The sequence below is a fragment of the Drosophila guanche genome, unplaced genomic scaffold, assembly GCF_900245975.1.
Source record: "Drosophila guanche unplaced genomic scaffold, DGUA_6, whole genome shotgun sequence".
Lineage (NCBI taxonomy): Eukaryota > Metazoa > Arthropoda > Insecta > Diptera > Drosophilidae > Drosophila > Drosophila guanche.
In genome coordinates, this window is record NW_022995761.1 from 119581 (window position 1) to 145513 (window position 25933).

General features: G+C 49.3%; 4 protein-coding genes across 7 annotated transcripts in view; 3 read left to right on the plus strand and 1 right to left on the minus strand.

Moving 5' to 3' along the window:
- LOC117590886 overlaps window positions 1-10368 on the plus strand; it is an 18354-nt gene extending 7986 nt beyond the window's left edge. The window contains exons 2-8 of one of the 3 annotated variants that reach the window (XM_034283916.1): window positions 1194-2929; window positions 3011-3367; window positions 4993-5194; window positions 5268-5431; window positions 5507-7539; window positions 8002-8846; window positions 8962-10368. In XM_034283916.1, the coding sequence (XP_034139807.1) occupies window positions 1194-2929; window positions 3011-3367; window positions 4993-5194; window positions 5268-5431; window positions 5507-7539; window positions 8002-8846; window positions 8962-9991 (6367 nt within the window). In that variant the 3' untranslated portion in view covers window positions 9992-10368. The remainder of the gene's footprint in view (window positions 1-1193; window positions 2930-3010; window positions 3368-4992; window positions 5195-5267; window positions 5432-5506; window positions 7540-8001; window positions 8847-8961) is intronic. The other 2 variants (XM_034283917.1, XM_034283918.1) reach the window with 2 other exon arrangements.
- A 927-nt stretch (window positions 10369-11295) lies between these two features.
- On the plus strand, window positions 11296-15642 carry LOC117590888 (mitochondrial ornithine transporter 1). Of its 2 annotated transcripts, XM_034283920.1 has the most exons (5): window positions 12193-12279; window positions 12343-13098; window positions 13172-13618; window positions 14774-14879; window positions 14948-15642. In XM_034283920.1, exons 2-5 carry the CDS (start codon window positions 12522-12524, stop codon window positions 15237-15239), a joined length of 1422 nt encoding a protein of 473 aa, XP_034139811.1. In that variant the 5' UTR covers window positions 12193-12279; window positions 12343-12521; the 3' UTR covers window positions 15240-15642. The 2 variants fall into 2 exon arrangements, with proteins under 2 accessions (XP_034139812.1, XP_034139811.1); XM_034283921.1 differs by lacking the exons at window positions 13172-13618; window positions 14774-14879; window positions 14948-15642 and having other exon boundaries at window positions 11296-12279; window positions 12325-12736.
- LOC117590887 (FAST kinase domain-containing protein 5, mitochondrial) lies at window positions 15318-17999 on the minus strand. Its single transcript, XM_034283919.1, has 2 exons — window positions 16085-17999; window positions 15318-15560 (listed from the first exon to the last, which is right to left on the minus strand). The coding sequence occupies exons 1-2, from the start codon at window positions 17900-17902 to the stop codon at window positions 15471-15473; spliced, it is 1908 nt and encodes a 635-aa protein (XP_034139810.1). The 5' UTR covers window positions 17903-17999; the 3' UTR covers window positions 15318-15470.
- Window positions 18000-20812: 2813 nt separating this feature from the next.
- Window positions 20813-25549, plus strand: LOC117590844. Its single transcript, XM_034283841.1, has 5 exons — window positions 20813-21100; window positions 21160-23379; window positions 23456-23797; window positions 23857-24879; window positions 24947-25549. Exons 1-5 carry the CDS (start codon window positions 21082-21084, stop codon window positions 25390-25392), a joined length of 4050 nt encoding a protein of 1349 aa, XP_034139732.1. The 5' UTR covers window positions 20813-21081; the 3' UTR covers window positions 25393-25549.
- Window positions 25550-25933: the final 384 nt, after the last annotated feature.

The window sequence follows — 25933 nt, forward strand, 5'->3', positions numbered from 1 at the left end:
TCGCCATCTTCGACGCCTGGGGGGGGTGGGAGTGCGGGGGAGATGGAGGTGTGGCAGATTGTTGTTGTATGTGGAGGGGGTTGGGTTTCTGTCAGGGGGGGGTGGGGGGGGGGGGGGGGGGGGGGGGTGGTTGTTGTACTGCCACTTTGACCATTCAAAATTGCATCTTGATTTGCAGTTTGAAGTTTCGTTCCGCTCGGGGCTAGTGTCTCGACTTTTAAGGTTGCACAGGCATATCCTTGACAACTGACCAACATCATCAGCAACTAGTTGCTCAAAGAGAGAGAGATGCATTACCAGAGATACCTATTGAATTTCGCTCAGGGGGGGAACACAACCACTCACAAAGGGAGGATGCACAACTGCAAAAGGGATGTCAGGGATGTCAGGGATGTTTAGGCAACAGGCAAATGACAAATGGCTGAAGGACTTAAAGTGGCTCACAGATACAATATTTTATGCACACATTTAGATAGATTTCAGCTTGACCCACCCAGGAGTAAAATATCACCTTGGACATAGATAAAAGACGGACAACTGCCGCTGCTGCTGCTGGGATTCATCCTTTAGCCTCCCTTGCAGCATAAATACGCAGAACACGCGATCAAGGCGATGTCTAAAGCTATTTCTGAAGAAAACTTGTGGCCCTGCTGGCATGGCTATTATTCTGATGCGTATTGCCGAGGGCTTAGATATTTATTCCAGGAATTCTCAATGCTTTTTTGCGTCAATATGGGACACATAATGCTGGTCCATATTGACGTTGGTTCAACAGGACACGACGACACTGCCATCCGCTCCCCACCGTCAATCGTCACGCGGATGGCGAACAAAAAGCAAGCGAGAAATTAATTACAAGCAAAAGGCGACGACAACAACAACGGCCAGGCGGGGGGGACTTGGACACCGAGTGGGTGGCATTGGGGTAGAAGCTTGGGGCGTGGACCAGCGAACGCATGGCTTGGAACGTGCCACATGGCCAGGGCCAGATTCAAAGTACACAAAGATAACTGTGCGTATGGCTAAAGGTAACTATGTGGCAGAGTCATCGCTGTGGGGCTTCACACGGTTCGAGCAGGAACCTCTGCCAGGTGGCAGCCTTAAATTCAATTTGATAGTGGAACCTTCATCCTTTGTTGCTTATCCTCACAAACTTCATCTAAACTCTACACTTTCTTCACTTTCTTTCGCAGCCTGCCACCGCCTTCGCCGGCTCCCACGCCCACCAAGGGTTTCGATGGCAATTTTAAGCTGGAACCGAATCTCAGTGTCAAGGACTTTGCGCTGCCCCCAGAGTCCACGTCGATGAATGGCACAGGGAATGGCAATGGGAATGGTGACTCTGCCTCGGCGACCTCTGTGGCTATGGTAACGCCCACACCGCCGCAACGTAAGCGCTACAAGAAGCGGGTGCAGTTCTCCACGGACTCGCTGAATGGATATGCGGGCGGTAAAGCAACCAAAGGGGGAGCAGGAACTGCACCAGGATCGGCAGCAGCTGGTGGCTATCACAGTGGCTATGCCAAGTCCAAGAAGCAGGAGGCCAAGGCAGCGGCGGCCGCCTTGAAGGCCGGAGCAGCTGCAGCGGCGGCAGCAGCGGCGGCTGCGGCTGCCGCCAACTCCTCGGCCCTTCCCGAGGTCCTCGACTGCCGCATCGCCGAGAAGATAAAGAGCGAGCTGGAGGCGAGCGCCAGTGCTGGCGGCAAGGAGCCGGCATCCCTGCCCAGCGCCCTCTGCCTGAAGAAAGCCGCAGCGGCGGCAGCTGCGGCCGCGGCGGCAGCAGCAGCAGCGGGCAGTGAAGAGGATGACGAGGAGGAGCATTCGCATTCGCATCCACATCAGCAGCATCCACATCTGATGGGTGCCGGCATGGCCATACCCTTGGGCGTCGCCGGAGGCGTGGAAGTGACAGCCAAGACGGGTGCAGATGCTGTGGACGGCACCGCAGCCAGCAACGGGCAAATAGGCAACTTCCATGTGCGCTCCAAGAGCCATGGCGGTGGCAAGAAGTCGCAAGCCGCAAAGGCAGCAGCAGCGGCGGCAGCAGCAGCCGCTGCGGCCGCAATGATGCCACCAAATTCCAGCTACGACGAACCGGAGGATGAGTCGGCAACGGGCGGAACGGTCGTCAACGAGGAGGAGGACGACGATGATGAGGAGCTGGACGAGGAGGCGTTGGCACGCGAAATGAAAATGGAGCAAAACTTTGTGGAGGAGGAGGACGAGCATGATATTGCATTCCGGTCGCAGCAATCCTGCCGCGAGTGCTCCATCACGCACGACCACAAGCTGTGTCCGCTGCGCAATGCCTGCGGCAATGTGACGGATGCCGTCGATCTGGCCGAGTGGATCGAGCGCCGGAATCTGGAGGCGCTGGCCAAGCTGAAGGCGGACGCGCACCGCCAGGCGAAGCGGGGCCGTGGTCCGCGTCACGACGACGATGAGGATGACATGGAGGACATGGACATGGACGAGTCGTCGCAGCTGTCAGAGCTGGAGACCAAGCCGCTAATAACCTTCGCAGAGGCATCGGTGCCCGCCGAGTTTGAGCTGCACAACGTCGAGCCAAATGTCACTGGGGTCTTTGCCCGCACCGAGGTCCGAGCGTACACCAAGCTGGGGCCGCTCATCGGGCAGCCGGTGCAGACGGGCGAGGTGCGCGAGGGCAGTGACATGAGGTGGATATTCGAGATGTGCGAGGCCGGAGCGGACAAGTCGTACCTTCTGTGCTGCGACAATCCCAATGCCTCCAACTGGCTGCGCTTCATACGGCCCGCACCCTGCTACGACGATCGCAATGTGAATCTCGTGTCCATCGATCAGCAGGCGTACTTTGTCAGCTGTCGCGATCTGCGGAACGGCATGGAGCTGCTCTACTGGAGCGACGACTGCAACACTATGTGGCGCAAGAAGCACACGGAGAAGATCAGTAAGTATCGATCCCCGAACGATAACCTTGATCCTCCTTTGCAAATCTTTAATTCGTTCCCATTCGTTTCGCTTGCCACAGACTGCGGCGGTTGCAACCTGAAGTTCGAGCATCCGCTCTACTATCGCACCCACTGCTCTGTCTTTCATGATCCATCGATGAGCCTCACCATCCGAAAGTATCACTGCAAGGTGTGCGGCGAGGCTGTGCTGGGCAAGGACAACATTATGAAGCATGCCGCAGAGAAGCATGACGGCAAGGGTGCCTATCAGTGTCAGTTTTGCAACAAGTTCTTTCTGCGCCTCAACTACCTGGAGATGCATCGCACCTATGGCTGTGCCTCCAATCCGAATCGATCGCGTCCCGTCTGCGATTTCTGTGGCCGCAAGTTCTGTCAGCCACAAAAGCTCAAGGCGCATATCAAGCGCATGCACAGTGGTAAGTAATAGAGTGCCAGATCGATGCCCGATCGAACACCTGAACCCCCCACCAGCCAAGCCCAATGTGATAATCGTAACTGTGATTGTAACGTAGTCGTATCGTAAGCGTATCGTAATATATAGAGTACGCATAGTGAGTGCTAGTGTGTCATGCCAAATACAAATAGCAAATAAAAATAAAACAGATCTGCAAGTCTAGTGTGTTCAGCTTGCCAGCACGGTTGCAGCCAGAGTAACGAGTATGCCCAACGAGTGTGCCCATTGGTTATACCTTGATTTTATTTGTAAATGCTCATTGAATGTTGGTTTTTATGTTGTTGCTGGCAAATTTCAAATACAATTTTCGGTGCTTGAGTTTGTGGGTTACAAAAGCTCGCGCCTAGCGAGTGCGCTCAACGAGTGCAGTTGAATTATTTTTGTATATTTTGTTTGCTTTAGTTTGTGGAGCAGCTGGCAACCGTGTTCGAAAGCTCATATATCGTATCGTATCACATATTTGCAACATTGTGTATCGTAACTATTGTATGTATCGTATGTACGTTATCGTAAGCTCGCATTGAACTCACATCGTACAAACTGCTTCTGCATATCTAGACATCAGTCAGTATTCGTACCTTTATTATAGTATCGTAAATCACAAACACACACCCACAACAGTATCGTATGTAACTACTAATAGCGTAACCAATCGCTTAGCTGTAAAAAACTAACCATTTGAAAACTGTAACAGTTTAACTTTGTATAAGCAATGCCAACCCCCAGCCAAACACACACGTACACAACACAGATAGAGATACATCAATACAACATCCAGAAAGATACTAAACCAATATAGATACAGCTTACAGATACATTTAATATAACACCAAGCATAAGCATCTGCGATCGCTCATCACTCTTTTAATTTTGCCTTCATTTTTCTTGAGTTGTAAAACGCCTAAATTGGTCGAAATATGTACAACTTATCTTCTCTTTTGATTTTAATTTGTGTTTTGTGTTTTGTGTTTAGATCCAGTGTTTTCTTTGTTTGTTTGATTAGTTGATTCATCAATTTATGTACTTATAACGTATGCCAAGAACACACTAACAAATTCCAACTGTTGTGGCTAAAGGTCTGAAAAAAAAAAAGAATACTCATACCTGCAGCCTCAAAAATGAATAAATAAATTGACACAAAATAGTCACAATTTTCCACATCCTTCAGTCCTTCAGTTGGAACCATTTATCGACGATTTTTAAACCCGACCCCGTCTTGTATTCTCGATTGTAAACTGCATTGTGTAAGACGCTTTTAGTGAATGATTTTTGCCTTGATTCTGTTCATTCATTTGGCCTTCATATTTTCAGTTAATATTGGTTGTTACATGTGGTAAAATAATATAGTTTTTGCATTTGAGTTGTCCAAAGTATTATGATTCATGGACACAATATATGCCCACCAACAACCACCCCACCCCACACCCCTCTGATCCGTGTCTTATGTGTTTTAGCTTTTTGTTCGTTCGTTGGGTTCTGGTTTCTGGTTTTCCGGATTTGTTGTGTATAATTAAATTAATTCACTAAGTTTCTTTCAAAATCACCACAATCCGAAAATTTCATTTTCTTCATACAATTTCATTTTAGATATGGCTGAAGTTTTACGAGATTTTCAGTGTAAATTATGTTCAAAACTTCTAGGATCGCGTGCGGCACTGCAGCGTCACTCGAAGGAGGTGCACAGCCGCAACTCCACCGTCGTGAGCTGTCCACGCTGTCAGAAACTCTTCCAGAATCGCAGTAATCTCAAGATCCATATGCTGACCCACTCCGGTGTGCGTCCATTCAAGTGAGTCAGCCATGCCATTCCATTCCATCCCATCGCATCCTTTACTCATCATTGTCCTTACCCCTTTTTGTAGATGTGCGGAGCCCGAATGCAATGCGGCATTCACCACCAAACAGTGCCTGCAGTTCCATTACAAGAAGGTGCACAACTACACGCAGGAGCAGATGCCAAAGATTGAGCGGAGTGTGGCCTACACGTTCGATGCCTATTCCGGCGGTATGAAAGTGGACTTTCTGGGTAAGCCGCAGCAGCCGCCGCCGCCGGAGTCACAGCTGCCTAATGCAGCTGTCGTCTCCTCCTCCTCCTCCACAGAGCAAGCACCGCGGAGGCGGCGCAAGAGCCTTGAGGACCAGAACTCGATGCTCAGCAGCTCAATGCAGAGCGACACGGAGTTTAGCGATGACAACATCTTCGAGGCCATCAAGAAGAGCGGCAAATCGATCAAGGATCTGTGCCGCAACGAGCCGAATCTCTCGCTGCTCAGCTCCAAGATTTCCAGCATTTTCGGTGAGAAGGTGCCCGTGGTGGCAGTCCCAGTGCCGGTTGCCCAGCCCTCGGCCGGCGTCTCGCTCCCACCCGTTGGCGCTGGCCGCAAGCGAAAGCGCAAGAAGGAGCCAGCCAATTCCACAACCGCCCAACAGCAGCAGCAGCAGCAACAGGCGGCCCTCCAGCAGCAGCAGGCGCAGCTGCATCAGCAGCAGCAACAGCTGCAACAGCACCAACAGCAGCAGCAACAGCACGAGCAACAGCAGCAGCAACTGCACCATCAGCCGCTGCAGCAACAGGCCTCACTGCAACACCAACCACTGCAGCAGCAGCAGCAGCACCAACAGCAGCAGCAGTCGCAATTGCATCACGAACAGTCCTCCCACCAGCAGCAGCAACAGCAACAGCAGCAACAGCCGCCGCCACAGTATCATCCTCACCACCTGCATGCCCACTCGCTGCCTCACCAGCAGCAGCCGCAGCAGCAACAGCTGCATGGCACCGATCCCGACGATGACGAGGAGGCGGAACAGGTGCGCCTCGAGCAGGTGCGTCGCAAGCAGAACGCACAACTCAGCCTGGTCGAGTCCTTCCTGACGACCACCGCCCAGCGGTTAAGTGCCCAACAGCAGGTGCAGCAGGTGGTGGCGGCCGCAGCGGCTGTTTCGGCCATGGCCGGAGCCGGCGATGATCCCGCCAAGCTGGGTCACATGATGGTCGGCCACATGGGCGTCGGCGTTGGTGTGGGCGTGGGCATGGACGATGAGGATGACGACGACGAGGAGGAGGACGATGGCAGTTCGGCCAATCATCCTGCCAGCGGTAGCCATCCACACCAGCAGCACGGCCATCCACACGGCTCGCATCCGCACTCACACTCGCAGTCACACTCCCATCCGCATCCTCACTCCCATTCCCACTCCCATGCGCACGCCCATCCGCATCATGCCCATGCCCATGCCCACAGCCACGCCCACAGCCACCAGCACTCCCAGCAGGGGGCAGGGGGCCAGCAGCAGCAGCAGCCCCACGGTGGGGATCCCAGTGCCTCGTACCGCCATGCGGCGGCCATGAACGCGGTGGCCCTTGGCCAGAATCTAGTCGTCACCAAGGGCAGCAAGAAGTGGATCGGTGCCGATGATCGCCATCTGGGCGATGTGGCCAGCGACGTGGCCGGCAACGACTCAGGCCCGGGCTCGGGAAACGGTCTGCCCGGCAACGCTGGCGCCGGCCAGGACCTGGGCTTTGCGGTGCCACCCAGCGCCGTGGATGAGCACAGCAAGCTGCTTGGCCAGAACCGTGACTTCCTCGCCCGCCTCATGAGTACGGCCAGCGCTAGTCACGCCCACGCCCATGCCCATGCCCACGCGCACGCCCACCAGCATCAGCACCAGCAGCAGCACAGCGCCCACAGTCGGGAGGAGGATGAGAACAGCTCCTTCCTGGATGTCGTCGAGTCGGCCAACAACAATGCAGCCGCGGCAGCCGCTGCAGCAGCGGCCATGTCCCAGTACCATCACAATGCGGCAGCCAATGGTGGTGCAAGCGGAGGACCAGGTGGCCCAGGAGGCGGCGGCGGCGGCGGTGGCGGTGGCGTACCCAGTGGCGGACATACACCCACGGGACCGGCCACTGGCGGCGGTTCGGTAACATCCTCCAACGACGGACCCGGCCAAATGCAAATGAACTCCCTGACGCATCCGCAGTCCTTCATGAGCTCCTTCTATAACAATGCGAACGCAAGACTGACCGGAGCCGGTGTGGGCGTGGGCGGAGGCTCCTCGTCCGCCAGCATGCTGGTGGAGGCGGCCCTCAATTCCGTCGGCAATATGATTGACAGCGAGAGCAGCGACCTGAAGGTGATTTTTCTTTTAAAATTCTCTAGCAAATATGTACAGGGCCAGCAAGAGTTTTGGCAGCAAAACAACCGCACGGGGCATGGGTCCCCATGAGTCCGCAATTGGGACTACTTTCACTCTCTTATGGAGTGGAATACATGCCACAATCTCCATTGATATCCACAAGATCTTGGGGATTGTACAGAAAAATCTACGAACTTTTACAGAATTTTGAATTCGTGTCGATAGAATGGATAGTCGAAATGTTCTACCATTTGTGGGCAATAACCTGCCTATATACAGGAGCAATTTGTACAAATTATCTAAACGTGAGACGACAACGAAGTCTCAACAAAGAAAATGAGAGCGTTGGCTGAATACATTCCAATAGCAAAAGCTGCACTAGATTTGTCTTCAAAAATATCAAACTTTATTGATTGTTAATTGAATTGTGTAATATTTGCAATCCATTCTCCCGATCAGGTACCCACCGATAATCACATCAATAGCGACAGTCCCATGAGCGCCCATGTGGATGCCGAGGCGCAACGCTTTGGCGCTGGCAGCGCTGCCGGCGGAGTCGTAGGAGCTGGCGGTGGCGGGGGCGGTGGCAGCAGTGGAGGCTCATCGAGTGCGGCCAATGGAACGGGCATTGGAGGCGCCATGGATAACCTGGAGAATGAGCTGAAGATGATGAAGAATCTGGGCAGCTTCCCCATGCAAATACCGCCGCTGCCCATGTTCCAGGGTGCGTGCAACATCTCGCCCAGCGCCTCGACGCCGACCAATCCGCAGAGCAACCAGAACCAGAACGATGTGGATGTGGATGCGGGCAGTACACCGCGACCACATCATCCCGATTCCGATGGCTTCTCTTCGTCGCACCACCGCACGCCGCCCTCGCCGCCGCCCATCTCGCCGGGCCGCGACTATGGTGGAATGTTCGGCTCAGGCAATGGTGCGGGGGGTCCAGGATCCAATAGCACGCCAGCAGGCAGCTCCAGTGCCGTCGGTGGAGGCGGCGGAGGTGGTGGTGGCGGTGGGGGTTCTGGGGGTGGAGCCAACAGCATGTCGGCCTCGTCCCCGCTGCCCGCCCTGCAGCCACAGCGGCGCAACGCGTCGAGCGTGGGCAGCACATATCCTGAGCACGAGCTCATCTCGCCGGCCTCCTCGCCGAGCATACCGCGCTACAACTTCAATGGGGACATGATGCGCCATAAGCGGGCGGTGCAGGAGCAAGACCAGCACGAGCAACGCCAGCGGCACAACCTCTCGCGGCACAATCAAATGTCCAGTGATGAGGAGAACAGCATCATGCCACAAAACAGGTACACTACATTTGTTACTTGTTCATTTAAGTATATTTTCGTACTCATTTCTCGCTACTCGTTACTCGCTACTTTGATTGTCAACAAAACGATTACTCTGTTTCTGTACTTCTAGCAGCGCCGGCCAGGACATGCGCATGAAGTTCCCCCAGTCACAGATCGACCTCATGTACTCCAAGTACGAAAGCATGGCCAGCAACCTGAAGTACAACAGCCAGGAGCTCGACTCGCCGGCGGAGTATCGCCAGAGCAGCAACAGCAATGCGGCGAGTGCGGCGGCGGCTGCTGCCGCTGCAGCGAGTGCGGCCAATGATCTGTCCGATCTGCAGGGCCTGGACATGAGTTCGCGTTCGAACGCGTCGAGCAACTATCACCACAACTTCCAGCTGCCAAGCAGTCGCTACCATCATCACATTTACGATATACTGTCGGACCGGGAGCAGAGTCAGCAGGCCCAGGCCCAGGCGCAAGCGCAGGCACAGCAGGCAACGGGTGCATCGGTGGTGCACCAGCAGGAGCACGGACACGGCAGCCAGCTGGCCATGCAGCAGCATCAGTCGGCGGCTGCCATGCACAACATGCTAAGCGAGCAGCTGGGCGAGCAGGAGCACGACCAGACCACATCCGTGGACCTGAGCCGCACCGCCAACTATGTTGTGTCGTCGCCGCCACAGCTGCCGTACAACCATCCGCATCACGACATGCTGCGAATGGCCTCGCTGGACCTCACACCGAACACGGCCAACATGGCCGTGGGCAACAATCGGTCGTTCCTCTCCACGCAAATGCAGCACCAGAGCCGCGATACCCTAGAGCACCATCGCCTGCTCTCCACCGTCGAGCAGCATCGCATTCTGGCCGCCTCGAATGCCGCCGACCAGCATCGCCTGCTGGTGGATCCCACTGCCCATCTGCTGATGGAGCAAAACAATCGTCTGCTGGGCACCGCCGATCAGTCCCGCCTGCTGGGCGAGTCGGCGGCGGCAGTGGCCCAGAATCGTCACATGGCACGCAGCTTTGGGGCCTACCATCAGGTGGCATCGAGCAACTACCATCCGGGCGTACGACCGCCGCCCGTACTACCCTCAGCGAATCATCATGCCTCGAGTCCGTCAAACTATCATCCCTTCCCCGCCTACTACTAAGGGTGAGACTATGAAAACTAAGTATATACTGTGGTATGACGATGAGTTGCCTGGGACAATAGTGCAATACCTAGAAGGAGGACTCCATTTCACGTAGTTCAATTCGAAGCGCAACAATAACTCTACTTCTACGCCCATCAATCTCCTTTTTCGAGCTACAATTTCAAAGTGTGCCAATCCATTTAAGTGTTTAGATCCTGTTTAAAATTTTGTGTGTGGCATTTGGCATTCTCCTCACCATTCGACGGCTGGCAAACACACCCACAAATATGTATAGTTGTATAGGAAGCATAAAAGATAAATATTATAAATATATTAACAGTAAATGTAAAGCGAAAATGCTAAAACATAATGGACACAGCAGAAAGCCTGCAGCAAAGAATTTTTTTAAAAGAAAATTTCCAGCTGAGTTTGTATAGGAACAACAACAAAACAAAACCAAAAGAAAAATGGAAAATGCTAAACATGCAAAAAGAATATTAAATTATATTAGTAATAATAATTATGATGATAATGATAATATTTTTACACCATGAGAGACGAGTAAAGCGTATATTAACGAGTACAAAATGTGTTGGCAGATCCGGCAGAAAACCCAATCCCATGCAGTCCCAGTACCCTACTCCCGTTAAGCCGAAAATCCAGCAAACTCGGCGAATGAAAGGAGGAAATAATAAATGATATATGTATATTGATAGTGAATACATAGGCGTACATACATACATACTGGCATATACATGTATACATGATGACCTCTCGTTTTTTTTTTTACCTACTATTTTATTATAAATATTATGGATAATGGCGTTTCAGCGTTTCTAGTCAGACAATGGGGGCTACATAGCCATATACATATAAACCACACACATATATAATAATAATAATAATAAATGTACTAAATGGTATATGAAATATGGTATAAAAGATAGCAAGTAAATAAGTTATAATTTCATGTAAATTATTAAATTTATAAGCCGCAGAGTGCGATAAGGCAAAACACACACACAAAACATTAACCAAAAAACAAAGTATCTAAAATCTGAAACGATATACAACACACATGCCAAGAAAAACCAAACCAACAAACAAATAATGATAACAATAAGAAAGCGTGAATGGTATATACACACACAAACACACACACACAGAAATCGCTGATCGAATTATATATATATACACAGACATATATATACATACATATGGAGTAATCAAATTATCGATTATTAATAAAAAGCAACCAAAAAACGTATTTCGATAAGCAGCATTCATTCGATAGTTAAACTCTAGACAGCAGGCCTGTCAGACCACCTCTTGGCAGCCTTTTCAGTCACACATCCATCATTGATATTTATTTATTTCAACACAAAATTTTCGGTTGTTCCCAAACATGAGTAAGGATTTGGAGTACGAGTACAATCGGAATAACAAAGTTTGGGACCGCAACGAAACTCACACACGCGCAGACGCCCTAACTGAGGGATTTGTGGGTCTAGTGGCCATCGGGAGCGTAACGGCGATCGCGACTGGTATACTAACGGCGCGCGACAGAGCCGGCCTGAAGTCAGCCGCTACGAAAGTACGTAATACATTTGCTAATTTTGTGCGTGGCACTGCAAAACCGCAAGTCTCTGCCCCTGATGCTACACGGAAACTAAGAGCATTTGAAAAGATTGACCTTGGACTGCGGGAAGGGACGGACTTTGCTGCATATAAGAAAAAGTCACAGATATCGTGTCTTACCGCGCAACTAACGTCTTCTACTTTAGCAGACAGTGTGCCTACGACTGAAACAAAACAATTAAAGAGAGCACGAGAAGCAGCCGCCAAAAAGGCGTCCGATTCGATAGTGTCCCGTTACTTGGACACGTCAGTTGTACAGTATCCAAAGCATCCCATAGATTGGTCAGCAGGTTTTGAAGCTAAGCAAACCACGTTGCGGGTCGGGAGAAGTGTGCCCCCGATATTTCGTTCAGGCACCACACAAGTTGGAAAGTCAGTTGAAAAACCAGACGTGGTGACACGAGATAAATTACGTCGATTGAAAATATATAGAAATTTGGGACAATTTGCTGAAACACAGCGACCAAAGGTGACGCCTGGAATATTTGAGGTAACAGTTCCTGAAGCAGTGGAAGTAACAACAACAAAAGAAGCAGATATAACAGTAACCAGTAAATTAACAGCCGCCACTGGACAAGCGGACTTAACAGCCGCCACTGATATAACAGCCGCCACTGGACAAGCGGACTTAACAGCCGCCACTGGACAAGCGGACTTAACAGCCACAGGTAAATTAGACATAACCGCCGCCACTCATAAAGTAGACATAACAGAAAGCTGTACATTAACAGAGGGAGAAACTGCCAAGCGTTCGTTTACAAATAAAGAGAAGCAGCCAACGACCAGCAACAAAAAAAACAGACGCAGCAAAAGCAAGAGCGTTAACGATCGGAGCACTGCCGATCGTTTGATGATGACGAAACCCAATAAACAACAATAACAAGAAAAGAGAGCAGCAGGCAGCAGTGTCATGACGCCAACGCCGCCAGAGACGATGTCAGAGAGAACGAGCCAAAACAAAGAAGAGAAACCAACACGCGAATCATGGATGCCGGGCAGGGGGTCAAAGCGAACAATTAAGAAAGATGTGAATCCAACGCAACCACCACCAACACCGCTTCTACCCCCGCCATCCGAAGAGAAATCCAAGCAGATGGGGGTACCGCGAGAGCCAAAGCAAACCACAAATCATGAGAAACCGCCGTCGTTACCGGCGACACAGCCACGAGTCGGCTCCAGCCGAGTGGGCAGCTCCGTACTGATAATGGCCCCCGACGAACTGCTCGATGCATATGAGCAGGCGGTGCTGGAGGCCGAGGCCGAGGAGGAGAGCGAGCAGAGCGAAAACGAGCGTCGCGAATCGCAGCGCAGCGGTAGCAACAGAAAACTCAGTCCACTCTCGACGCTCGAAGCCGTTCGTGACGGCCTCCTCTTTATATTCGGCAAACTCTTAAGATTCGTACGGCGCCTCGACATGCATGGAGGCGGTACCGGGAACAACATCAACTTCGTGGAGGGGCTCATCGACTTCCTGGCGGGCTCATTGGGTGCATACACACAAAGTTCTGTCAATGTAGTGCGAATAATACTAATGGACCTTTCTCCCCCATCATAACATAGGCGGGGCCGCACAGGTGTATGTCTCGCAGCCGCTGGACACGGTCAAGGTGAAGCTGCAGACCTTCCCGGAGGCCTATAAAGGAATGTTCGACTGTTTCGTGAGCACGTATCGCAAGGATGGCATATTCCGGGGCCTGTATGCGGGTTCCCTGCCCGCCGTCGTGGCCAATGTGGCCGAAAACTCGGTGCTATTTGCCGCCTACGGCGGGTGCCAGAAGTTTGTCGCTTTCATGGTCAACAAAGAGACGACCGGCGAGCTGACGACCACCCAAAATGCCTGTGCCGGCTCCCTGGCCGCCTGCTTTTCCACGCTCACCCTCTGCCCCACGGAGCTGATCAAATGCAAGCTCCAGGCCTTGCGCGAAATGAAGCACTTTATCGAGCCCAGTCATCCGCAGGATATGCGTACGCCATGGTCCCTCACGCGGTACATTTGGCGCACGGAAGGTAAGTGGTAGGTGGCCACCCAGCCCCCACATATAGCCCACACGTATCATGATTGTTGTCCCGCGGCAACACTCGAGATTAGATTATCTTAGCGTGGCGTTTTTCAGCAATCTAGAAGTTATTCTCCATAATTCATAATTATCGCATCGCAATGCGATGCCCGATATGGACAACAGAACCCGACACTCCCCTCCACATGGTTTTACAAGATCACTGCTATGGCGTTGCCAGACAAACCCATTTGAAGGTTAGTTTTTGAAACTTTTTTTTTTTTTATTTTGTCATTTTCAATTAGCAAAGGTAGCCCCAGAGGCAGAAACATTACAAAATAGAATATATTTTTTAGGTGTTTCCAACATTTTCCAAATCATTATTGGTTGGTTGAAAGCAACACAAAAATCTACATTTAAAATAGATTTTCAAATGAGTTTTCAGGGGTTTTTTCGCACACATCTCATAAAAATATTAGTCAAAAACTGTCTTCGGAATTATGTCTATAAAACAGGAAGCGAAAACTCTTCTATATTTTTAGAATCTCATTAAAGTATATTGCAAAACATGCGATAAGTAGCAGAGATTAATGCCTCCACATCGCTTAAATCTAATCGAAACTGAATGAGTTGTCAGCCTTCATTTGTTCTTAAACAATAAGAAAAGTCAAAAGAATGAATAATATTTACTACAGCAAATTATGAATTACTTGATATTTGATAAGAAATATTCTCAGCCTTCGTACATGCCACGCATAATGACGTAGCACAAGAGCGAGTGAGAGGCAGATAGGGCAAGTTTGTGGATAATACATAAGCACAAATAATTGAGAGTGGTGCCCCAGCCCCAATCAGTTGTCAAGTGGAAAGTTACTGAATCCGTCCCTCCGTCCGTTCGACATTTCTGCTGACAGCTGCAAGATCAATGGCGGGATGCATGGAGCGGGAGTGGGGGTACGGGTACGCATGCAACGCGGCCATGTAACGTAGTAATTTCCATAAATAGTGAACAAACGGAATGGCCTCCTCACGTGCCAATCTGTTTCCTCCTTCTCTCTCGATCTCTCTCTATCTCTCTCTCTCTCGCGCGTTTGTCATTGCATTTATTTTCCACGCATAATCCATTAAATGCCTTTAATCTTCTCTAAACGCGGGGCACACACAGGCTTGCGCGGCTTCTATCGCGGCTTGAGCTCGACATTCATGCGTGAGATGCCCGGCTATTTCTTCTTCTTTGGCAGCTACGAAGGCACCAGAGAATTTCTGCGGAGGTAAGGGAACAACAGTTCAACGATACCATCAGCATTCATTTAATCCTTTTCATTTTGTATCACTGCAGGAACAATCAAACCAAAGATGAAATCGGACCATTGCGCACAATGGTGGCGGGCGCCATTGGCGGCGTCTGTCTGTGGACCTCCACGTTTCCCGCCGACGTAATCAAGAGCCGCATCCAGGTGAAGAACCTCAATGCCAGCATGTACGCCGTCGGTCGTGAGATTGTACAAAACGAGGGCGTCCTGGCACTCTACCGCGGTCTGCTGCCCTCCGTTCTCCGCACCATACCGGCCACGGCCACACTCTTTGTCGTTTACGAGTACACCAAGCGAGCGCTTCATGGCACCCTCTAACGACACCTGGTGGCGCGGGCGGTCGCCGTCATCGTTGTCGTCTTCATTGCCATAACTCTTACGCGCCGTTTTTTTTTTGTCGTTTAGTTAGATAATTTGTATATATTTAGTGTGTGTGGCCTCCGTCTGTGTACATTATTCAGATATCATATGACTGACTATATATCCATGCTGTTTGCAATCGATGTTGATTTTCTGAATGTTTGGATTGCTGATCCGCGGATCCTGGTCTTAGATCCCGGCCGCCTGGCGCAGGCGTCGCTTAAGAAAGTCACGTCGATCCGCGAATGTTTCCAGTTCGCGCCACTCGTTCCAATTCATCTACGGAAAGCCAATGGGTATTAGTATTTTATGGTATATGTAGTTTAAGTAAATAAAGATATGTACAATAGATGTAAACAAATATGTTGTTATTTTATTCATTATCTATTTGTGATGATCTTCACTTAAGTGAAATGTTACTTATACTGTTTCCCTGTTCTTCTAATTCTTCCATGTTCTTGGAGCGGCATTTACAAGTTTTATAGTCGCAAATACGAGTCAAAACTGAGCAGAGGCATGGCCTTCTTTTATGATTAAAATGAGAGCAAAGTTACAAACTATTTTAATCCAATAAAGGACTCAGAGCATTCCTAAAGTGCTCGCTGGTAGTAGATACACAAAACGTTTACTTTTTATCCACGATTCCCATGCCTTCATGTACATATTTTCCTGCACTCTATGGATTTATGAATGTGCATAATGATCGGATAAGGCGGAAAACTTTATCTGTAAATTGCCCCTCATTTTTTCTCACATTTTCCATGGGAACATTTAAATTGAAATTGTATTTTGGAGCCACTCACCACCACCGGCTGATGGCCCAATTGCTTGAGCTGTTTCACCTTCATTGCCAGCTGTCCCGTGTGCCGCTGCTTGTCTCGTATCACATTATTCCAGCCAGCAACCACAATGATAACGGTGGCCAGATGCTCATCGTGCTCTCTGTCAGGACCCAGCAGATGCCGCCTGGTTAGCATTGTGCCGCTGTAGTCCGGAGGACAAGAGTCTGCATCGATGGGCAGTGAACGCTGCTGTCGAAGATCATAGCAGAACACCAGATCACAACGCTCGTACTGGGGCAAAATGTGCTTGAAGCTGAGGTGTCGGTAGAGGTCGGAGACCGCGTCCCGAATGTCCACCAGAATGCGATCGGTCTTGTTCAGCTTGAAGCGTCCCTCCCGTTCGGGTATGTACTGTGTGTACTGCTTGCCCATCTGCTGAATCTGCCGCTCGGTGAGGAGGTGGCCCTTGTACACATCTCCGCCCAGGAGGCGGGCGCAGCCATCCAGGTGGAAGTACTCCCGACCGGGCAGGCCCCCGCGGTAGGCATGCTGCAGGAAACGCGGCTCGAGGGCCACTCCGAGCAGCTCCACATCGTAGACACCCCGCATAGTGAGGAAGTGGAGGCAGTTGGTGAAGCAGCGTGGATAGCGCATGATCTCGTCCACACGTTGGCGCATCAAATCGGGCAGCCGCTCGGCCAGGCGCTTCTCCACACCGGACACGCTCTCCAGGTTGAACAGGGCCATAACTAGGCCAATTCGCTCCATGTCCTTGAGCCGGGCTTGGTCCAGCTCTCGCTCGAAGCGCTTGAGGATGCATTCGATGAGTTGGTCGTCGCAGGTCTGCAGCTCGCAGCCGAGCAGAGCCATGTGCAGGCAGGTCAGCAGGGAGACGCGCCCCACCTGCGGCTCCAGGTCGCGAAGCAGCCGGTTCAGCGGCTCCACTTGCGGCAGCTTGCTGCTATAGCGTAGAACTTTCAGCAGGGACACCATCGTGATGTCCTCCACTGTGTCCAGCTCTTTGGTGAGTCTATCGAAGAGCTGGTTGAGCAGCTCAGGATTCCGGATCTGAGTCTGCGTCTTAAAGAAGCCCATGGCCATGACGCCCAGTTCCTGGAGCGTCATCTGATCGATACAGCGTGCCAGATTCATCTCAAAGTCGAACATCTCGAAGACAGGGCGCCGCAGCAGGTTGCACAGGAACATGGACTGGACAAGCTGCTCCGGCGGCAGCTTTCTCAGCTTGCGGCCCAGCTTCTTGAGGGCCAGCCACACATACTCCCCGATTCTGGCCAGTCCCAGCTGGTACCAGGCATCACTCACCAGCAGTAGCTGCCCGGTGGGCCAGCGCTCTATACGCCGACAGCACTCGATGTCCAGTGTATTCCACAGCTCCATGTAATTCCGCGTCTTAGTCGATTCCGGTGTCGGCAGCTGGCCCAGGGCGCGCAGTGTGCCCAGCAGCTGGTCGTCGGACAGATGGTGAGTCTGCTCGCAGTATGTGCGGGCGAACCCATCGAACTGTGGCTCACTGATCTGGGTGTTCGTTCCCGCACAGTGCTTCACCATGGCCAGAAAGTTTGCGTACAGAGCGTCGGGACTGAGGTTCCTGTTCGCCTCTAGGTAGCCCAACAAGCTGACCTCCTGCATGGCACTGTCGACGGGCCTTAGAATATGATAGGGCTTCAGGGACTCCGACAGAATGCTGTGGGCGAACTGATTCTCTCTGTCCACAAAGATTTTCGCCGGCAAAACCACGGACGTGCGAATGTGACGATATAGAAGTCGAGGCGCCTGCTGCCCTACACTCCGACAGAGGCAATTGACCCGTAACCACATGATGCAACTCAAATCAATGGCTTTAAGTCATTGATCTATACTTTTTTTTCCATTAAAGTCGCGTTATGAAATTAGCAAGAACAGATACAGAAGCGAGGTGCAACAGCTGTTTTGAATGGAGCTGCCACATCGCTGGAAATGGTAATGCAAAATAAAAAAATGACTAAAATATATCAATTTTAAATGAAAAGATAAAGAGCAATGTTCAATGTTCAATGTAACCAGATAAGAGCAATTACATTTTAATTAAATAAACTTAACTCACGATTTAACTTGTTTCGGCAGAATAATTAGGTTAGGGCCATATCGTAAAAGCATGATGAATTGAGCGATTGATTAGTTTTTAATCAATTTCCAGTTTTGTTTATAAATTAATCATGTTTTTTTCTAAATTTAAATGGCAATTAAAAGATAATCTCTACGCCAGGTAAGAATTGGAGTAAAACTGTAACAAGTTACATATTTCGACGTGGCGATTTCCACCTTGTAAAGGCTCGCGGCCAAATAATCCCCCTCTACCCAAGGGTAGAGCGGTAACATAAAATCTAAAAAAAAAAATAAATAAATTTACAGGCACACAAATAAACAAATTTAAGACAAGGCACCCTAATCTCTCAAGGGGGTTGAGGTTTGGCACTGGCCGAGGAGAGTCCTCAAGCCAGTTAGCCACCGGCCCTATTCCATAATTTTTACCGACGAGACCTCCCAATATAGCATAAAGCAACTATATAAGAAGATCTCGTCGGAAAAAATTATGGACGCGTGCGAGTGAAAAGTGCGAGTGCACTTCAAACTTGTCCACGTCTGTGTTGGAGAGATGATTGTCCGTTAGATGTAGAGTAAAGTCCGTTGCATTGTTTTTGAATTATCGTTTGTTTTTGGTATTTGTTCGAGATGTCCGAACAGTTGGTTTTTTGTGCGACCTGGGTGCCTGGGAAGAACTCAGCCCTGGGATGACTGGCTAGTCGGCCTTGCCCCAACACCAAAACAGGTTCGTAACAATTTACAAAACTAATCAGAGCTGCCACATGGCTAGAAAAAGGATGAGTCCACGATACCGATATGTGCCGATATTGATATACATCGTTACGACTTACTTATCTCTTTATTTAAATCTTAAAACTGGTTAAAAAGGTAAAGAAAACTTTGAGACCAGTTTCTCTTGACTTTACGAACCAGAGGTTACGTAAAGCTCATTATCCGGAAAACTCAAATCGATATTTTGCAACACTTCAAGGGTTCAGTGTACGAAATTGGTCAAAATAAATTGGTGCTATTGCCAGACTTTTTATGGAAACAGCTGTTGCGTTAGTATGGTTGTTTGAAGCAAGAGACGCCGTAATTTTTTGCGATCGAAAATTTACAACATTTCCTTTCGGTAAAACTCGACTAGTCCTTCTTTTGTTCGGTCAATCTTTTAATTAAGTGAAGTGATATTAGCTTGCTCATGAAAAATGTAAGTGGCATACAATAATACTTGCACTTTTCAATGCAGGCCTTGCCCATTTAGCATTTGCAGCCGATCGCACACAGTCCCGTCCATATTCCATGGATTGTTTACTCACATTCTCTCCAACACTCCAAATCCCACGTGTTGCTCATGCTTTTGCGTGTTCTTTTTATACCGGGTACTCGAAGAGTAATAGGTTATTTCGTATATATATATTCTTGATCAGCATCAATAGCCGAGTCTATGTAGCCATGTCTGTCTGTCTGTCCGTCCGTCTGTCCGTCTTGCTTGTCGGCTAGTTCTCAGAGACTATAGGAGCTAGAGCCACCAAATTTTGTCTCCAGACTGCTGTATGCTCACACTGGTACCAGTGTATTTCGCCCCGCCTCTTCTGCCCCAGAAAGGCAAAAATATTCCCCGCCCAGCAGCTTTTTTTATATTTTGCACATTCTCTCTCACTCTGCTTCGTGTATTGTGCGGCTCTCGGCGAGGGTCGAGCTAAAAGAGCGTGTTTGCGGGAGAAATTATGTAGATGTTGATGACATATGTACATACATATGCAGAAAAAGGTAAAATATGAAAAAAATAAAAAAATAAAAAAAAAACTGTAAGGTAAGACGACTTACTGAGGACCGGGTATTAAAGATGTGACGCGTAAGAAGCGTCTCACAAAATTTTCTTGCGACAGAAAGCGCTAAATATTTCGCTCAGTGCCCTGTGTGACCAAAGTAGACCGAAATGTACGTTTACAAAAGAACACCAGTTAAATATTCAAATTTTGTATTAAATCTGGAGGAGTGTGTTATTTCAGAGCGGATTAGAGCTTGGAGGACAAAAATGCATGGAGCAAGCACCGCATTATTGGACAAGTCCGTTCCGACTTGACAGTCGACAGACGATCAATAGACGAGTCGATAGCGCCATGTCTGTCTGTCTGTCCGTCTTTTTAGTATGCTATTTCTCGGAGACTATAAGAGCTAGAGCCAACACACTTTGGCTCCAGACTGATATATGCTCACACTGAAACCAGTGTATTTCAAAAATTAGCCCCGCCCCTAACGTCCCCTAAAAAGGGCGAAAGCCTCCCAAAGCTACAGTTTTGAAGATAAAAGAAAACTAAAAACGCCATTCCGAAGGGAATGATCGTTTTTTTTAAAATTATTAAAAACAATTATTATTCATAACTTTAAATCTAAAATTTTTGGTGGATTTGCATAGTTTGTCTATAGAGCAGTCTATTGTTCCATTAAAAAAAAAACGAAATAAAATAATAATCATTATTCACGGTCCCTGTAAAAAACATGTCAGTCTCAGATAAAGTCATTATTAATGTTTCAGAGTAGCTCTGAAAATTATGTATTAGTATTAGTTTATGAAAATAGGGGATAAAAATGCCCATACTATACATACCGGTTGTACCTATACCTTTCGGTATATTTTATCGATAGTTCTGCGGTCACACTGCTGCAGATGGGTGATTGTTGTTGTTGACAAATAGACTAATTGTTTTCTGACAAACACCCAAACACTTTTCAAAAGAAGCATTCCGTTGGTGTTCAAAATGATGCAGCCATATCCCGTATGCCCTTGACGGACAATGCCCGGAAAATACAAACTGAGGCTACAAAACCAAAGGGAACTACGTTGATCAAAGTATCCAAGGAAAAATCTTTGATTGTCATACAGGATCCCGTCATCTTGGAACAGGAAGGAGCAGCAACAGGATAATATGCTGAGTGTTAAGCGTGGTAAGCATTTTGGCAGAGGGCTAGTTGGCATTACAGCCACACAATTCTTTCTTTTACAGATGAACAATTATGGGATCTGACGGACGATGAGTCTGTGATGTGTATCGGATCGAGTGGCGAGGACAGCTGCACGGAAGTTACCTCTATCACCATAGACGCTTTTAAGGATAATACATCCTCGGTGGACCGTGTCTCGTCCCAGAACGTCGCTGCCAATTGTGACAGCCCCACAAATGTGAGGAAACCAATGGAGAAATATCTACACGAACGACGACTGATCAAGGCGGTGAAAAAGCGACGTGTTCTCTATGACACCCAACATCCGCGCTTCCACGACAGGGACTTCAAGAACGAAGTGTGGCGCTGCATTGCCAGACGCCTCTCCATGGATATGAATACCTGCGTTGATATTTGGACCGAGCTGCGCTTCGAATTCCAGTGCCACAAGCGTGAAATTTTAAACTACAAGCAGAAAATTGCGAGGCATCGTCCGGCCGGTCGCCGTCCTTTTATGGTGCTCGAGGAGGAGATGTGCTTCATGTATCCGCATGTGGCCAGTTATCCGCTGCTGCGGGAGAAGAATCCAGCGGAGTCAGTCAATGCTCCAGAGCCAACTCCAGAGGATGATGTGGTGCTGGTGAATGCCGCACAGCCAATGGCCATTATCGATTTGGATCTGGACAATGACACTTTCAGGATCACGCCCGTAAAACGTCGTCTAATCGAAGCCGTACGCTACTATCCCCAATTGTATAATGCATCGAATATCAGCTACAACGATTACCGCCATCGCGGCCTCATCTGGGCCGCCATATCCAACGAGCTGGGGGATAAGGCCACCAAGCTAATGAAAAGCTGGATAATTCTGCTGACTCGTTACGAGTGGGAGGTTAGCCGGGGCCCCGACGAGTCGTCGGAGCTTATGAAATTGATGGTATTCCTGATACCGCACATCCCGCACATGAAGGAGTCTGTATATAAGACCTCCAAGTACCTGACAGCTGCCTGGCACTATCCCATCGAGCATTTTCGCAGCGTTGGGAGGCTGATAAAATTGATGAAGGGCAATACGGAGCTGGTCCAGCTCACCGAGGAGTATCTGCACATCAAGAACAAGCCACTAGCGTATCACAATCTTTGGCAGAAGGTCGCCGCTCAGGCGATGAGCACACCCGAAAGCTGTGAGGTTACCTGGTTGGTGTTGCGCTCCTTTCACAGAGAGCTTGTGGAGATGCGTTTGGCCAGCTATAAGCTGAATGACAAGTGGTTCTTCGAGAACACCATCAACGAGATATACAAGACGATCGTTGATCGCACCGTAAATCGTGAGGGCAATAGGCCAGACGAGCATCGAACACCGATGGTCAGAGTGGCCCTGCTGGATACCAGGACGGAGGAGTTGCTAAAAACAGCAAAGATTGCACCACGCAAGTCACTGGCTTTTGTTTATCCTTCTGCTCCCACCACAACCAGTAGCAGCAGCACTTCCACCATCACCAACGCCACATCAGTGTCAAGCAGCAGCAGCAGCACCACCACCACCATAACTTCCACTGCCACCACAGTGCCTAGCACAGTAAGCTCATCGCCCTGCTCCACAATCATGAAGACAGATGGCTTGAAGTTCATGAATACCTTGAGTATGGCAGGGCGAAACAGCACCTTGGTGATGTCCGCAAATACTGCGCCCGGTGTGCTGAATGGTAAGCCGGTGCCCAAAGTGTTTGTGGTTCGTCGCAGTGGGCCGTTGCCAGTTCAAGCACCCGCTCATGAGATACGATCCTTGATGACGATGCAAACAGCGTCTTTGGGATCCCCTGCGACGCCCGTTAGCGTGGCAATAAATCGGGCTAGTGTGCTGGATACACCTACAACGCCATTGACTGCCACATCAAAGGCAGAGACATCCATGACAGTTCCCAGTGGAGCCTTGAAGCGAAAGCGATCGTCGATCACTGTCAATGGGGAAGGCACTGGTAGCAGTGAAACGGGAAAGGAAACTGAAATTGAATCGAATGATCAAAAATTGCCAGCAATAGCCAACACCTGCCTGCAAATGCAAATCATAAGCAAAATTAAAGTTGAACTTTTGGCGGATGGGAATTTTTTGCGTATCCATGGCGGTGCCCTGATCACAGACTACACCTTGCAAAGGGAACGTGTGGGCATGCTGATACGCGAGGTGATGAACATACCGATTCTACACAACAGCAATCCAAAGCTGGCGAGCAAGAAATCCGAATTGTGGGGCAATGTGGCAAGGAAATTTCACATGCCAGGTGAGATAGGAGGCGTTCCCTAATTGGCTGTCCCAAATCTTTGTATTTAAACCATTATTATTTTATCTCTCTTTAGCTGATGCCTGTCGCGCCACATGGAAATTCTTGAGTGAAAACATCAGCCTGTTTCCGGCGATTGCGCCAATGCCATATCTGATGGGTCTCCACAAAGGCTGTGCCAAGAATTGGGAGAAATCCGAATTGTTTTTCAACCTCTTCGAAGAGGTTGCCGCCAAGAAACAATGGATTAAAATCCGGGATCAGCTGCCTCTGCTCATGATGCACTTTCGCATGTACGAGCATTTGTACAGCGACATGCGTAGGCCGCGACCCGGCGAGATCTTAGGAGCGCCACCCAGCTACACCCAGGAGCAGAGCGATGATGTTTGGCGAGTGGCCAAAGCAAAGTTTCCCGATAGTAAGCTGCGATTTTATTTCCCATTTTCTTATAGACTTAACTGATTTTGTGCTTTTCAGTCAATCATATGAAAGTATGGTCCACATTTAAATTGGCTTTTCGCACATATATGGATGATCTGGAGTTGGGCATTGAGAATCCCTGGCCTAGCCTATGGTGGCGGACTTTCGATCAGCTTAGATTCCTTGTGAATGTTCGCTATCATCCGCTGGAACCATACTACTATATAGTCCACACAAAGATCAGGGCGGAGGTGAAGCGTTGCAGTATCTATGAAAAAATGATGACAGCGCGCCAACCCGATCTCAGTCCAAAGTCAAGGGCGTTGGGCAGTCAGGTGCGCATCGACTGGGAACCATTGCCCTGGGAGACCGAGGAGGCCAGGCGTCTGCTGACGGGCAAACTAAGAGCGGACACAGTCAGTCGGCCATACGTTAAGGCTCCACCACCAGCTACAGCAACAGCAACAGCTGCGTCTCCTGCTAAAGTTGTGTGCTCTGCTCCTGCTGCCGCTCCTGCTAAAGTTGCGTCTCCTGCTCTAGCTGCGTCTCCTGAGGCTTATACATGTGCTCCGGTTGCGTCTCCTGCTCCGTCTGCTCCGGGTCAACTGAGAGTCGACACAGTCAGCCCGTACGTTGAGGCTCCACCACCAGCCACAGCAACAGCAACAGCTTCGTCTCTTCCTAAAGCTGTGGGTTCTGCTCCACCTGCATTCCCTGCTAAACCTGCGCCCCCTGCATGTGCTCCGATAGCGTGTCCTGCTCCTGCTCCATCTGGGTCTCCAGCTACTGCTCCCGCTCCGGCTACATCCTTAAGCCTAGCTCAGTCTCTTGTTCTTCCTCGTCCGCTTGTTTTGGTGTCCAAGGAATACAAAGGCGGGACTATGCCTGATGTAAAATGTAATGGCCAACCGTTGCAGACATCTCCAATATTGCAATGTGCAACACCGCGACTTTTGCCGAATTTACCAGCCTTTGAGATGACCACCACGCTGAAGAAATATCCCAATACCTTCAGGCAAGCCACCACCCATGAGAAGCGCACCGCCTGGGTGCAGACTGCCACAGAATTAAATACCTCAGGTATGTAAACACAATTGACAAGCGGCAGCACACAATCAACCTTTGGTATACCCTTCCTTCCTTGCAGTGACTAGTTGCCGCATGAGCATGCAGCATGCGCTACGCGAATCGCGCATCCTGAAAATCGCCGATCCAACGAACCAATGCCAGTTGGGGCAAAGCTATTATCGTCCCATAAATGATATCTACAGCGAGGTGAAGCCTGAGGCACAACCTGTCAGGGACAGTCAGCTGTTAGTGCGTACACCAGAACAGCTCAACCAGACACAGATCGAAGGAGCGTTAGAAACGAGACGCTTTATGCCTGAAATCTCCATGAGCAATTCGCATCCACGGCTGGTGCTCAAGAACTGGTCCCATGCGCTTGCCGCTTTCAGCCCCGAAAGCCAGCAAAAGCTGTTCGGAAAGCTGACCAATGTGTTTGCCAAACATGCGCTGGCATCGAGCGAGTCGATAGCCAAAAACGAAGTCATCGGAGGCTCACACACAAATCACATACATTTTAATTTGTAATTTATTAATAGGAGAGTCATAATTATGTACATGGCTCATGCCATTCTAAATTATACTTATAAATTATATCTTTACTCTTGGCTTAAGTATAATATGTATCCAGAGTCGGGCACACCTTTGGTTTATAAAGTCTTTTTATGTACATATGTACATTCAACCAATGTCTACAAAATGCAAGTTTATATTCTTTTGTTATTAAAAAAGTTGAAATCAAAGTTTGTGATAGTTTGTTATTTTTTCCGCAGTTTCTCCCCAATTTCAACCACCATACCAGAACGACCATCCGTACAATTTGTTGCTCAATCGCTGGTCACCGCCCACTTTTATGGGCAACTACAGAGACATCAAAGTAAGCCCCTAAGAAATTGGGAACGAGGATACAATGGCCCAATATGATGTGTGATTGAAGGGATGAATATGGATGATTGTCCTGCGCTAAACGAAGGATCAAATATAATTGGAATGCACTGTGAAAAATTTAATTGGATGCAGAAATAAAAAAGAAAATACAAGTATTGGAATTTGATTGTTTGCTTTTGCT